This window comes from Vigna umbellata, chromosome 8, assembly GCF_029865625.1.
Source record: "Vigna umbellata cultivar VRB3 chromosome 8, Vumbellata_1.0, whole genome shotgun sequence".
NCBI lineage: Eukaryota > Viridiplantae > Streptophyta > Magnoliopsida > Fabales > Fabaceae > Vigna > Vigna umbellata.
Genome location: NC_142172.1, coordinates 46,014,039 through 46,029,342, shown reverse-complemented (window position 1 = coordinate 46,029,342; position 15,304 = coordinate 46,014,039). Strand labels below are relative to the sequence as shown.

Below are 15,304 nucleotides of genomic sequence, written 5' to 3'. Positions count from 1 at the left end.
AGTAGATAATGTATTAAACCTAAGATTTATTACAACCAAAAGGTTATGTCACGACGATTTAAAAAGCTTTTGTATAAAGAAGTCCTAAAGGGGATGCAGTAACTCAACAGCCATTTTGAAAGATGTGTACTGTTGAACAGCAGCTCGCTATAAAATCCATTCAACAACCATACCTTTTGAATCTACCATTCATTAATTCACTCACTCATTCACCGAAAAATCAAAATACCAAATCCACACTTACATGTTCCTTAACATCTGTATATCATGCACACAAAATTAGTTATGACTAGGCACAATTATAGTATTTTTTTTGGATTCTTTTCTCCTTGTACTTCTGCCTATTATTGTTATTGTCACAGCCGTCTAACACTACGCCTATCATCAACACAGCCTTTACTTTTTGATAATAACAAAAATAAAGCTAAACGTGTTGTCGTGAATAAGAAGAGAAATAAAAAAAAAAAACAATGTTTAAGGAAATGATGTTATATATAGTAGCATTCTCCCTGCATCGGTATGTTTGGTGAATGATCATAATGGGCAGAGACAACGAAACAGTCCCATCTCACGCCGATGCGATGGCAGAAGGATACGTTCCACTTGATTCTGGCCATGCTCGTCTTCAAGAACTCGGTTACAAGCAAGAACTCAAGCGTGACCTATCGTATGTTTCTCTTCTTTCCATTTTTTCACTGCATTCTTTTTTCTTTTTTTTAAAGAATCTTTCTTTGAACTGTGACAGGGTGATTTCGAATTTTGCGTTTTCGTTTTCTATTATTTCGGTGCTCACCGGAGTCACTACTCTTTACAACACTGGGTTAAACTACGGTGGCACTGTTTCCTTCGTCTATGGGTGGTTCATTGCCTCTGCTTTCACAATGATTGTGGCGCTTTCAATGGCTGAGATCTGCTCATCCTTCCCCACTTCTGGTGGGCTTTACTATTGGAGCGCGAAGCTTTCTGGGCCCACCTGGGCTCCCTTTGCTTCCTGGATTACTGGCTGGTACCCTACCTAACTTCTTTTCCCCAATTACTGCCTCGTAAATTTGTCCATACCCAGTTGAGAGTGTCTTTAGTTTCGTTACTAGCGACTTCTAATTATGTAAGACCGTGAGAATGCAAATTTGCAGTTTGAATGAGGATCTTGTTAGGGACTGAGTTGAATTTAACAGCACTTAGAAACAGGAAAAAGAAATGCAGACACGTAAATGGGAACACATGAGAATTTCCATAGGAGAGAGAGGAGACAATTCTAACAAAATATTCCTTGCCTCTCTCTCTCTCTCTCTCTCTCTCTACAAAACCATATCTAAAACATAAGTTATGGACCAATCAAAATTCGTTGAGCAATCGGTTGATTATTTTGGGCCGTGTACTTTTCCTCACATACCCTCAACATTTGGATCGTGGGTTACGGTCTCATGAATTTTCGCACCCTCTTTATTTGTCTCTTCTGCCACTACTTCTGTTACACATACAAACTAAAATTTCTGAACTTGGACCAAATTAATGTTTTTTAATTTAATTGTGAGGTTTTGGAGGTTTGTAGGAGTGGAAATAGATTGGTTCTAGTTGTTTATCCGTAGCCTACCAATTTGATCTTTCAGAACAAAGATACTCTTCACTGAAAATCTGAACAGAAATTTAGACTGTATTTCATAGATAAATCATAATCAACAAGAAAATGGTAATTATGTTAAATCCAGTCCCGAAATTTCATAGATATAATGCATAATTTGTTCGTTTTTTTACTTACTTGTCTAGTTTATGATGTATATTGGTCAACCAGGTTTTTGAAAATTTAGTGCTCTTAATCGGATAAAATTGACTACAATTGCCTAATTTGTTAGCTCTCCTTAGCGTCGTGTAGCTTGAAATTAAAGTTTATTGCTTAATCAGTTTTTGAAGTATAATAACAAGAGACTCTGCCTTATTTGCCTTACCACGGTTGTTTCTCTGATGCATGTTGGATGGTTTATCTGTTTTTGCAGGTTCAATATTGTTGGTCAGGTATTCTTAAGAAGGCACAAATTAAACATCCTTCACTTTTCACTGCAAGGACTTGTGCGGGATGTAGATTTCCATTAATCCATCTGATGCTCCAACTTTGGTTTCTTTTTTTCGTTTGCAGTGGGCAGTGACAACAAGTGTAGATTTTTCACTCGCACAACTGATTAAAGTTATTATTCTCCTTAGTACTGGTGGGAAAAATGGTGGCGGATATGAGGCTTCTAAATACGTAGTTATTGCTTTGCATGGGGTGATTTTGCTCCTACATGGTATGATAAACAGCCTTCCTATATCATTGTTATCATTCTTGGGACGGCTTGCTGCTATTTGGAATGTTGTAGGTATGAAGAAATTTCCTGTTTAATTGTTTTCTGCATTCAGTTCTCCGTGGAAACCTTTCTTAATTTTTAATTGACATTGAAAATTTTAGGTGTTTTTGTGCTTATGATTGGCATCCCATCTGTTGCAACGGAAAGGGCTAGTGCCAAGTTTGTTTTTACTAATTTTAATACTGAAAATGCGGACGGAATCAGCAGCAAGCCCTACATATTTCTCTTGGGACTTCTTATGAGTCAGTATACCCTAACTGGCTATGATGCATCAGCTTATATGGTATATCTTTTCCACTCTTTTTCTTCTTCTTTTTTCAAAATTTATTGCCCTGAAAAGCTTTTACAAAGTTTCTTGTCTGGTAAATCGTATTATTTCGACATGACATTAAGTCCGTTAAAACATCATTATTAGAATCGATTATTGGATTCGAGGTATTATTTCTTTTAGATTTGATGTTTCTGTCGTAGTTTTGTTCTCCAATATACAAATCATTCGTAATATTCAGTATTGTCCGCTTTGAGACAAAAAAACATTGTGTGTTAAGAAAAAATATTGTATATGCAGACAGAGGAAACGAGGGAGGCTGACATAAATGGACCAAAAGGAATTATCAGTGCTGTTGGGATATCTGTTATAGTTGGGTGGGGTTACATACTAGGCATTACCTTTGCAGTCACCGACATTCATTATCTTTTGAGCGAAGATAATGACGCCGGTGGGTATGCTATTGCTGAAGTGTTTTATCTAGTATTCAAGAATAGATATGGCAATGGAGCTGGGGGTATTATTTGCTTAGTCATTATTGCTGTTGCCATATTTTTCTGTGGCATGAGTTCCGTCACAAGCAATTCAAGGTAAAACGTGCCAGCACCAAATTAGCACGCTTTCTATACGACCGAGACTTAATTTCTCTACATAATATATAATATGATGCTTAAAACTTGTTCAGGATGGTTTTTGCTTTCTCTAGAGACGGGGCCCTGCCATTTTCATCATCGTGGCGTAAAGTTAACAAGCAGGAGGTTCCCATCTATGCAGTTTGGCTTTCCGTTTCTATATCATTTTGCATGGCATTAACGGTATATTTGATATATTATAAACTTTGATTTTATAATAATCTGAATATTTAGGTTTCTCTGATTTGTTGAAAAGTGGAATGTAACTGTATTGCAGTCTCTTGGAAGCATAGTGGCATTTGAGGCCATGGTATCCATTGCAACGATTGGCCTCTATATTGCTTATGCCTTACCTATATTCTTTAGGGTAACCTTGGCACAGAAGGATTTTGTCCCAGGGCCTTTCAACTTAGGCCGCTATGGAGTCATTGTGGGTTGGGTGGCTGTTCTTTGGGTGCTCATCATCTCCATACTCTTCTCGTTACCTGTTTCGTACCCAATAACCATGGAGACACTTAACTACACCCCTGTGGCTGTTGGATGTTTGCTTATTCTTGTAGTTTCTTTCTGGCTAATCAGTGGTCGCCATTGGTTTAAAGGCCCTATAACCACTATATAAAAACTGATCAGTTTTTTTTTTTTATATTTATAATTTGATAGATTTAGTTTTTTTTTTATAACGGTCGTGATTCTAACTATTATAATAAATTACATTTTTTATATGTTAAGTCTAGGAATATTTGTTAAACTTATTGTCTTAGGTTTACGAATATTTATCATATAATAAGTGAATTATTACACTACAAAAAATATTGTATTTAGTGGGGATTATTTTGGGGAGGTTATTAAAAACCCCCTCAAATAAACATTATCTAAAGTTATTTTGATAAATCATCTTAAAGCCAAGAATAACGGAGGTTTTGATTTCTTTTGGAAGAGGTTGGTTAGCTTAATAGATTATAATACAATTTTTTTTTCATTTCCCTCACATTTTTTTAGCATTCCCTCCCAAAATTTTACTTTTTTTTCACTCCAAATTTTAGATTCTTCTTTTCTAGAATTAAAACACAACAAACCCAAAAGAAAGAAACCCTTCGTGTCTCAGCTTCTTCCCTGACCTTTCACTGTCTTAGTTTTCTCTTCACCCTTGATTGACCACCTCAATACGATGGAGACGACCGTCACCGTGGAGGACTGGCCACCGTGGCCCACGAATTGGGGGGCTGAAGAAGCAGCACAGCATGGAGTACTGGATGATGGGGTCGCTTCTCTACGACGTCGAGGGCACAGAAGTGGTTAGGGTTTCGGATCCGCAACTCGCCAATGCCTTCTTCGTTCCGTTCTTCTCTGCGCTCAGTTTCAACACGCACGACCACAACATGTAGGATCCCGCCACGGACACGGATCGTCAATTGCAGGTGCTTCGCCATCTTTCTTTTCTTGGTAGTTGATTTGTGAATCACTGGAATGCAATGCGACACGAGTTAATTTCATTTTTGCATGATGCGATTAATTTCCTTTTCCTATGTAATTTTTGTAATATTTGCCAATAGGTCACTGAAAGTAATATTGAGGAGTTTAAAGCAAACAATGGGGGATCTGACTCTGGGAAACGACATCAGAGGGTATTTTTGCCGCTTCGGCATTACCACTACCGCCAGTGAGCTCATCGAAGGTGTTCCAACACTGTAGGAGCTATTATATTTTTTGTGTTCTTACACTTTCGAAAGTAGAGGGAATACTGGGATTCCTTTGAAAGTTAAACACACAGACTACATGAATTGTAACTCTAAGGTTGTAAGCTCAAAGTTTGTCCTCTTACAAATGATTTTAGGTTGACATTTAATTTCACATAGATTTGCATGCTGAACTAATTTCCTCTGCTTCTTTAGGTTTGTTCGCTTTGTGAGCACTCCAGAGATATTGGAACGTGTTTATTCTATAGAATCCGAAATTGCACAAATTGAAGAGGCAATTGCAATTCAAGGAAATAATTCTGTAGGGATGAGCTTTGTAAGTAAATATCTAGCAATTTTTAAATTCAATGGCATCAAGTAAAGGTCTGTTTAATTTAACTTGTATATCTGCAGGTAGAGGAAAACCAAATAAAACATGTGGAAAGCACTAAAGGGAATTTTGAAAGAACAGGTACATGTATTTCATATGGTTATGCTTTGAAACTATTAACAAACTTGTATTCAACAAAAATGGATATATATATATATATATATAATATATATATATATATATATATATATATATATATAATATATATATATATATATATATATATATATATATATATATATATATAAAGCTTTGCTGAAATTTATAATTGCTGTAACTAAGAAGATCTGTTGGCTTTGCTCAGGCAGGAAGACTAATCTGTTTACTGAAATTTTGGAAGCTCAATTGTAGCTATATGCTCTGATCATGAATTCAAATTTTGGGATATAGTTACCGAGATTCCTTACTACTAATTAATTAATCATCATAAAATTTCTTTTAACATATTATGGAATGAAAAGCATTGACATTTCAAGCATGTGATGGAGTACCATTTAACAATTTCATTGCTGAATTTTTATATGTATAAATCACTGTTTGTTTATTATGGGAATAAGGTTTCAAATTTTAGATCCAGAAGCATTTATAGGCCAATTCTTGGTGCTGCGGAAAATTATGGGAATAAAACCCCCAAAATTTCGGTGGTGGGTTTTTTCAAACCCCGGATCTATATTCTTTAAATGAATATTGTTTCCTTGATTTGGGGTTTTATTCAGTTGGGGAGATTTTTTTATTTGTATAATAATATGAGTATAACTGAATAATGAGTTTTGCTGAGTTGATTTAACGTATTGGCTACTGCTTGGAAATTGTCTTTTAGTTTCTAAGAATTTTTATCTCTTTGATTAGTCTTATTATTTAATTATTTATTGATGTTTTGTTGCACTATATTACTTCTTTTTTTTTATCGTTATTGAATAAACTATTGCTATCTCAGATAAGAAAGCTGACTACGATGTTGAGGTTAGCGGGGTTGAGATATCTCCTGATCTTATTGAAGAGGCCAGCCTGCTACATTCAGCATTGCTGCAACTACAGGTATGACTAAATTTTTATATGTATAAATATCACTGTTTGTTTCCCCTTGGTAGTAACTTCTTGTTTTGCTTATCAAATGAAATTGTCAAACTGATTTGGATAATTGAACTAGCTAATAATGGCTCCTTTTTTCTCTTCTCATTATTTATCGAATTAACTAATCTGTTTACTGAATTTAAACTTCATGATCATGGAAAATGATAGCATCTGTTATATGCAGAGTATTACAACTTTGAGTTCTACCAGTTTCTTGACTTTTCATTGACAGATTCGTTTCTTTTGTATATTAAATAATGATGATTTAATTAGTGACAGTAACAACTCTCTATATGTATTAAGTGGATGAGGGATTTGAGTGATGAAGTAAAGAAATAGCTGGTTTTGTTGAATATGCAGGTTGAGTCCGTGTAGTTTTGATATGTCATTGGTGACTGTGTGAAGTAATACTAGTATTGGTGATAAGCTTTGTAAAAGGTATTGTTCAATTTTGTGTGTTCTATTTGAAATGGGTTTGAATATTTGTTACCCTGTTGAATCTTTGGGTTATGGGAAATTGGTAGGCTATGTAAAGGAAAAAGGGTCGTGTGCATATAAATATGATGTAGCTGAAAGATGTGGAGCATTGGTTTATCTTAACAAATTCACTGAAAGATGTGGAGCATATGTTTTTGTCAAGCAAGAGATGATGCAACCTAGTGCCAACATCAAAGACAGGTAAATTCCTTTCTATATATTTATCTTGCTTTTTCTAGTTTGCATATTGTCATAAATTTTTGTATGAAGAATCTCAACTTTGTAGGTTTAGAAATGGATGATGAATCCATTGTTCATCTTGTTTATCATGCTTACAATCTCACAAAACTTTGTATGTATATCATCAACCAAAGATTAGAAGCAATGGAAGCAGGAGAGTCTACGAACAATGACTTGTTGGACATACATTGTTGAATTTTAAAAAACTAGTGATGGAGGAATGAGTTTAAGGGAAGCAGTTGATGAAGTGAAGCTCTTTTACTTTGCAGCATAGGAAGCAAATGCAGAGTGTCTCATGTTAAACTTTTATCTAAGTTATGGATTTTGTTTAGGTTATCAACATTAGTCTATATGTTTTTAATTGGTCTTGTAGTTTTCGACCAGATCAATCTTGTAATGTTATCTAAATATTATGTACTTTTTTATATTTACATTGTAATTGTTAACGAATGTACTTATATTATTTTAAATCATTAATAAAATTAATTTGAATTAATTTTGTATATTTTACAATTTTATATATTTTATTATTTTTTATTATTATTTTAGCAAGCTTGTGAATTGAATAACATATATTAATACAAAAAATAGTGTAAAAAATACAAATATTTTTTGTAATCAAATAGTTGAAAATAAAGGAGGTTAAAAACTCCCACAAAATAATAGTCAGTAATAAAGGAGGTTTTTACCCTTCGCAAAAAAAACCTCCGCAAATTGAATTTGATACCAGAGGTTGTGAAAAACCCCCGCAGATAGGTTGTGGCGACTCAAACTGCGGCGGTTTGAAAAACCTCCGGAAATTATTTTGCGGAGGGTAAAAACCCCCGCAAATTGAAAAAAAAACCTCCACTAAATAAACACTTTTTTTGTAGTGTTATGTCAGGTTTATAATTATTGATCGTAGGTTTAGATTTATTATGTCATGTCTATAAATACATGTAATAATAATAGTTGCACTTATTATATCAGATTATAATCAACACTTTAATAATACATAATATTGGTTGTTGTAAAAAAATAACTTTAATCAATTATAATTCAGATAAGTGATTAAATTGCTACATTAAAACATACTGTAATTATAGGGAAAATTTACTTATAAAAATAGAATTTGAGTAGTAAACTTACTATTTTATATAGAAAAAATTATTTACTATTTAAAAAAGCATTTATAAGTGATGAAAAAGTTTTAATTTTGATGAAAAAATACTTTCATTCAAAGTTTCACCTATTTCATTAGAAGGTCTGCTACCGGTACTAGAATCTATTCATGCTTCATGCTCTTACTTATCAAAGGATCCACTCATGCTTTAAGATGTTGCCATTGAAGTAACAAGAAGAAATTGACAATTAATGGTGGAAAATTTTGAAGCATGAAATATGGTTTTATAATTGTGTCAACAAGCATGCCCAACGCGTGCTTTCCAACCTTCGATTCAAACTTATCTATGATCTGTGTATAAAGATATGAAGACACATTATTCTAAAATTATAATTGATTTACTTGACACAAACTTAAATAAAATCTTAAATAATTATAATAACGTGAATTAGATCAATATTAATTTAAATAAATATTAAAAATAAATAGAATTAATGTCAACTTAATAATTCACATCATGTTTGCATATTCGGTCACAAAGATTACTTGTTCATGCTTTCTCACAAGAAGGAGAAAGACAAACACTGTATTTATCATCTTCCAATATCTTGAACCTCTACATATGCTTATAATATATATACTATATATGAATCATATAGGATAATGTCTACTACTTGAAAAGGAAAGGAATATAGGTTTCCATGTATGTTCAAACTTGAAGTTAACCATCTATAGAACAGAAAGTTTCCCATTTTGCTCCAAGTATATGCTTCCATTTGAAAGTTCAGTCAATCTGCAAGCACATACATACAAAAAAAAAAGAATGAGAAATTGTGTGTATCTTTAGTCTCCGAAGTATGACATAGTTATTATATTATTTGAATATATGTGTACATGATAAAGTGACAACCTTTTTTGATCTGATGGTGTTGTCCATATCAAATTACCATTAATTAAGGGGAACCCCTTCTAGAACATTTCTTAGCATCTCAGCACATTGATCAACAGCAGCAGGATTGGATTCATATTTATGCAAATTGAAACAATCAGAATCTTCCAGAAACGTTTCTACGAATTCACATAAATCAGTTCCAGGTATATTCGAATCCATTGAAGCACCTGACATTGGTTGTGAATCCCAAGAATCTGTGAATTCCATTCCCAAGCTGTTCACTGGAATCTGATCTTGATTATGGTTCACATTCAAGAAAACTTTTGGTGCTGGGAGACCTGGATCAAATGCTCTTTTTATGCTCTAATTAAATTATCGAATCAATTACAGACAAAAATGCTGGCTAGCGATCTACGACCAATGAAAAACAAAGAGAGAAATTATAGTAATTACCTTTTGTTTCCAAGGTGGATCCTTCAGACGAAGAAGAGTTGGCTTTGTGTCTTGAGGACGATACTCTAGGCAAATCAGAATTGAGAGAGCTCTCTTCACCTTTCAAACGCAATCTGTATTTCTGTGTAAGAAAAATGTTGGTTAAGAAAAAACCTAAACAAACGAAGCAGACGAGAAAACATGAATGGTCATTCATGAATGCAACTATATATAGTTATGGAAAAAGAGAACAAAGTAATGACATCAGGATATATAGTTATTGCATTGATAAACATACATAAACTTACATATTCTTGGATGAAAGCAAAGAAATTTCAATTCTATTTATAGCAGGTTAACCAGTAAATTCCAGATAACTCTAGCCCTAATAACTTTTAAGCATATAAACGTTAATCTGGGCAACATAAATGATGATAAACTATTGTTTGTCTAAGTTGAAGTGGCAGAAAAGAACCTGCAAATGACTTGCAACTTGGCGAACAGTGAGGTAAGGCTCACTGGCATTCATCCGAACTAATATCTGTTTTGGACGAGCAACTGTGAAACACAGGCATTTTAACTATCTTAATTATCACGAATGAAGCTTGAATCCATTACTGATATGTAATCAAGAAAAGAAAAGGGGGAATGAATTCAATATCTAGTGAGAGGGAAAAGAAACAGTACAGTTGTCTCCCAATTCTTTCACTGCTTCTAAAAACTTTTGATGCAACTCAGGAGTCCAAACGCTCAAACGTTTTTTGTGCTCAGACATTCTGAAATATTCATTGAGGTTGTTAATGTTCATCTTGGCTGATCCCAACGAATCTGGCTTTTCCTGCACAACATCTCTCTTTTCTTTTTTCTTGCCTGCATAGTCATCATGCTTTCTTTTTCCATATTCTTTGTGACCTTTGCACTTTGTGGTTGGCATTGTGTTGTTGAGGGTTTTCTTTCCTTTTTCTTTGCCGAATGTATCAGCATCGCTTCTTCCGCTTTTTGCTCCAAGAACCTGACATTGGGCGTTTGTCACCTGTTCAAAAGTTGAGTGCTTTTGAAGGAAACTAATTCATGATAATCAACACCATATACAACACCCACAGAGAAAATTGAGAAGATATCAATGTGCTAGGATCGATGTGTGTGTGTGTATATAAATATAAATGTTATAAAATCATCACACATCCTAAAATTTCGAGGTAGATTTTCTTCAATTGTTTAGTGTAGGTTTAATTTCGCAATAAATCAAAATAATTATAGATTTTCTTCAATTGTTTATCGTAAATTCAAAACTCAAAACATAGAACTAAACACCCACTATTCTTATAGTCATAATAGTTTTATATATATATAAAGTACACCAATTTTAATACACCATTAGTTACTACTGTATTATTAATATAAATCTTTAACATACGAAAGTGTGAAATAACGTTAGTTACATGGTTGAATATGGAAATAAGGTGAAAATGAATAGAGACTTATTTTAAAAAAAAAAAAACTGTTATATTTTTCACTTAATTTTTCATTAACTTTTATTTTTCTTTCACGAAAGTTCTTCAATTTTATTTTTTATTTATTTCCATTTTAATTCTTTTATCTTCATCCCAAGGAATTGAAGATGGTATGAGTGTTATTGAGATAACCCTTCAACTATATATGTACCTGTTTCATCTGGGTATTCTGTAATCCCTTTGCATGGAAGTCTGCATTTCGAGTGTTTTTGGGTGAATAGGCTCTTGAGTGATACACATGTTGCCAGAGATATTGAAGATCATTCGGAGTGATTGGCTCCTTAAGGAAATAACACAATCCTGTAGCTAAAGCTTTCTTATTTACATCATCAAACACTCCAGAATAGATGACTGTACATGACACAAAACGATGCATTATTATATATATATATTAGTCAAATGAGAGTAGAAAATTTAGAGCACTGGAACTTACAGATGACAGGAAGATCCTTTTGAACTACTACATCCAGAAAAGAAGGGATATCCATGTCAGCCATATCAGCTTTAGCCATTATCAGTTTGAACGTGCCTTCTTGATGGCAAATCATGGATGCAGCAGCGGATGCCTTATTTGTAGCAGTAACTGATTAACCAAACAATTATGAGAGCTATCTTCAAAATAAACAACACCAGATTCAATTCTTATCAACTCTAACAGTAATCGTCAAGGGTTTTGACGAATTTCACAGGTGAGGGCACAGATGTGAAATTCAAGTATAAAAATATGTTATTTGAATTCAAAATTGGATATGAAAAACACTGGTTAAAGTGTTACTGTGTGATCATTTGAAAACCATTTTTAAATTCAATTTTTCATCATTTTGCAGAATTTAGAGTACAGAGAGAGGGAAATGAAAGTGGCAAAGAGATTTGAGAGAAAATTGAAAGTATACCTTTGAAAGAATATAGCTGAAGAATTGTTGAGAGATAAGAACGTGAAATTTTGTCATCATGCACTAGCAGAATGCTAAAACCTCTTGCAAAGCTAGGAACATGTTTTATCAGTGAAATTGACTCATCTACCATTTTTCACAATGAGTGAAACTGAATTGACGAATCGAATGAATCATAGGAAGAAGAAGTTTGAAGTGTTTGTGCATTATAAAGAGTACATTATATAAAGTAGGAGGACAAGTGTCTAATAAATGTGACCATATCATAAAAGGCATTTATTTAATTACCAACAACGTCTTGTACCATTTTCTGGAAACAATATACTTTTTAACTTAATTAACTCTTCAATTTAAATCGTTTCAATTGTCATCCATTTAGTTAAATTTTTTCTATTTTCCAATTAGATATACAAAATTTATCTTTACAGGTGGAGTGATGAGGGTTTATCTTTACATTGTCATTACTTATATGTTTTTATAACAAAAATTAAAAACTAGCTTAATTGTTTAAAAAATGAGTATTTTCAATTAAATTTTTATTAAAAAATTTATATATTGAATGTTTAAAATTTATATTTTTTCGATTGAGTCTCTACATCAATTGAAATTTCGAAATACCAGACAATGTCATTTAGCAGAGATAATTAGCATTTCAAGACATTAACTTTTTTATTAACAAGTTCGTAGTGTTATACTTGAGAGTGTAAAATTAAATAATCAAGTCATCCAATAAATTAGTTCAAAAATAAAAAAAATTAAACACTGGCCAAAATTTTGATAAAAATTCAATTAATAATACTCAAATTTAATGAAATACTTAAAATTTAATTAAACTGCATTTTATTTTTTTATATAAAGACACGTAAATAATGATGATGTGAAAATTAACAGAAAAACAAAGTGATAAAAAAATTAATTAAAAATAATAATAATAATTAGATACTGGCTAGATTAATTTTTTTAATAAAATTCAATTAGAAATACTTAATTTATAAAAGTTTAAATTTAATTAATCCTATTTTTTTTACTAAACTTAATTGTGCATACGAAATTTAATACAGGTTAAGCTAACACTTTTGTATTAATAATTATATCACAATGTATGACCTTAATTACTAGCAAATGGTATTTATTCATAGACGTTACATAAAAATAAATAAATAAAAAGCGTAGTTCACATTTTCTACATAAATTAGTAAACTTCTTACTACACGTAATGTGGCACCGAATACATTTAAGAGTGCATCAATTTTAAGAATCATTTTCACATTTCCATAAAGAAACGTGGTTAATGTTCTTCTTTTATAGTTTTGGTAGTACTTTTTTTTTTTGGTGAAATAATTAATAGTTCTATTTAATAACAATACTTTTCCCTATTTGCGTTGTGAGAAATTTAATGTCTATGAAAAAGTATTAATTAATACTTCATCTAAACTTTATTAAGAAGTTTAGTTTCATGGTTAAGAAGTTTGTTGAAACACATATTAAATAAATTTATTAATACATATTAGACGAAATTGTCCATGAATATTGTCATATATATATATGTATATATATATATATATATATATATATATATATATATATATATATATATATATATATTACATAAGTTGGTTCATAAATTAATTAAACAAATATAACAAAAAATATTAAACAAGTAATATGCATTAAATAAGTCTATCCATACACTAATTAATAGGTACAACAACAAAAAATTAGATGAATCATTTCATCCATTCATTATACAAGTCTATCTATACACCAATTAGACGAACCTTTCAAAAACAATATTACATGAGTTTATCCATACTCTAATTAGATGAATTTAACAATATATATTAGATAAGTTTATTCATACACATATTATAAATTTATTAATACACATATTATAAATTTATTAATACATATTAGATGACTCTGTCCATTTTCTAATTAGACAAGTCTTGTAGTATACATTAAATAAGTTTGTTCATACACTGATTATACAAGTCTAGTACCACACAATTGTGATAATGTACTGATTAGACGAGACAAGTCTTATATTACATTAAATAAGTTTGTTCATACACTGATTAGACAAGTCTAGTACTACACAATTGTGTTCATGTACTGATTAGACGAGACAATTCTTGTAATATAATTAAATAAATTTTTTATACACTAATTAGACAAGTCTAGCACTACACAACTATGTTTATATAATTAGACGAGTCTAACAATATATATTAGAAGTCGATTGAAAAAAGTAGTTTCTATATTATGAAAAGTTCATTAAGTTAATGAAATGTGCAGAGTATAAAAATGTTGTTAATTTGAAAAATATTATTAATTTCCCATAATTGTTTTTAGAAAAATGAATTCAAAATATAATTTCAATATAAAACTGTGTTAAAAATTGAAATGTAAGTCTAAGTATCAAGTTAAACAAAAATAAAAAAGTTGAGGAACGTGTACAGTAAAAGACTCGTATAATTATTGTTTTAAGGTTTTTAATTTAAATGGTGTGAATTTTTATTTGAGTTAAGTTTATGTTTTATTGGTGTTAAGTCTTCTTAATAAATTTTTTAAAAGAAATTCATTTTTTTATATAGTTAATGATTTATTTTGGTAGCAAACTTAAATAAGGTAGGGTATGACCTTAATTTTGTGTTATTTTGGATTCAAAGTTGTATTTATCCCTTGCATGATATTCATATTTCATTCTTTTGTTTCAAATCTATCCCAATGTGTTTTTTTAATAATTATATTTATGTGTTTAAAGAAAAATTAAAGAGAAAGAACATATTGATTTATCTTGATAACCTACTAAAATGATATGAATTCAATTTTTTATTATTTTGTTAGGTTAACTTAGACTTAAAATTATAAATCTTATATAATTAAATATAAACATTACTTAAAATTAATTTTATTAAATTTAGTTGTTCACATGTAAAGATTATATCTTAACACATTGTTTATAAGAAATATATGTAATATAATTTTAAACCTAAAAAAAATTGTTGAAGATCAAACATTACTATTAAATGACTGTACATACATATTACTGTTCTCTCTCTGTAAATTTTGTTTTCTAAACATAGCTGATGCTATTTTTGTTATTTATTTTCAAGAAACTTATTATTTATTTGTTTTCTTCTTTATTTTAATAATTCTAAAAAAACATTTATTGAAATTTAAAAGAATTTGTATGCTATACATTATATAATATTTTTATTCTCCTTAAATAAAATGATGTGAAAATAAGAAAAAGTAGAAATAAAATAAGCCTATATAGTAGTTTTCTCATTATAAGTATTTTTTTTTCTTACATCATCTCATACATTTAGCATATTTATATAATTCATGTAAATACTTTAGGTGATTAT

General features: G+C 30.9%; 2 protein-coding genes across 3 annotated transcripts; one reads left to right on the top strand and one right to left on the bottom strand.

The window, feature by feature from the left end:
* Positions 1-322: 322 nt before the first annotated feature.
* LOC124828240 (amino-acid permease BAT1 homolog) lies at positions 323-7,596 on the top strand. Of its 2 annotated transcripts, none has more exons than XM_088097788.1 (15): positions 323-667; positions 746-1,006; positions 1,995-2,013; positions 2,135-2,354; positions 2,444-2,625; positions 2,911-3,200; positions 3,296-3,425; positions 3,520-4,660; positions 4,796-4,917; positions 5,135-5,255; positions 5,333-5,390; positions 6,247-6,347; positions 6,744-6,821; positions 6,908-7,061; positions 7,235-7,596. In XM_088097788.1, exons 1-8 carry the CDS (start codon positions 531-533, stop codon positions 3,859-3,861), a joined length of 1,581 nt encoding a protein of 526 aa, XP_087953914.1. In that variant the 5' UTR covers positions 323-530; the 3' UTR covers positions 3,862-4,660; positions 4,796-4,917; positions 5,135-5,255; positions 5,333-5,390; positions 6,247-6,347; positions 6,744-6,821; positions 6,908-7,061; positions 7,235-7,596. The 2 variants fall into 2 exon arrangements, with proteins under 2 accessions (XP_087953914.1, XP_087953913.1); XM_088097787.1 differs by having other exon boundaries at positions 4,796-5,036.
* A 1,541-nt stretch (positions 7,597-9,137) lies between these two features.
* Positions 9,138-11,611, bottom strand: LOC124828234 (two-component response regulator ORR23-like). The gene is made up of 6 exons (XM_047301482.2): positions 11,474-11,611; positions 11,192-11,391; positions 10,214-10,559; positions 10,002-10,084; positions 9,548-9,668; positions 9,138-9,432 (listed from the first exon to the last, which is right to left on the bottom strand). The coding sequence occupies exons 1-6, from the start codon at positions 11,586-11,588 to the stop codon at positions 9,152-9,154; spliced, it is 1,146 nt and encodes a 381-aa protein (XP_047157438.2). The 5' UTR covers positions 11,589-11,611; the 3' UTR covers positions 9,138-9,151.
* Positions 11,612-15,304: the final 3,693 nt, after the last annotated feature.

Coding starts and splice junctions, on each gene's coding strand:
- LOC124828240 (XM_088097788.1), top strand. CDS start 531: ATGATCATAATGGGCAGAGACAACGAAACAGTCCCATCTCACGCCGAT. Junction 2,355..2,443: donor TGCTATTTGGAATGTTGTAG/GTATGAAGAAAT, acceptor TGAAAATTTTAG/GTGTTTTTGTGCTTATGATT. Junction 3,201..3,295: donor TCCGTCACAAGCAATTCAAG/GTAAAACGTGCC, acceptor AAACTTGTTCAG/GATGGTTTTTGCTTTCTCTA.
- LOC124828234 (XM_047301482.2), bottom strand. CDS start 11,588: ATGATTTGCCATCAAGAAGGCACGTTCAAACTGATAATGGCTAAAGCT. Junction 9,669..10,001: donor AAGTTGCAAGTCATTTGCAG/GTTCTTTTCTGC, acceptor TTTCTTACACAG/AAATACAGATTGCGTTTGAA. Junction 9,433..9,547: donor ATCCACCTTGGAAACAAAAG/GTAATTACTATA, acceptor CATTTGATCCAG/GTCTCCCAGCACCAAAAGTT.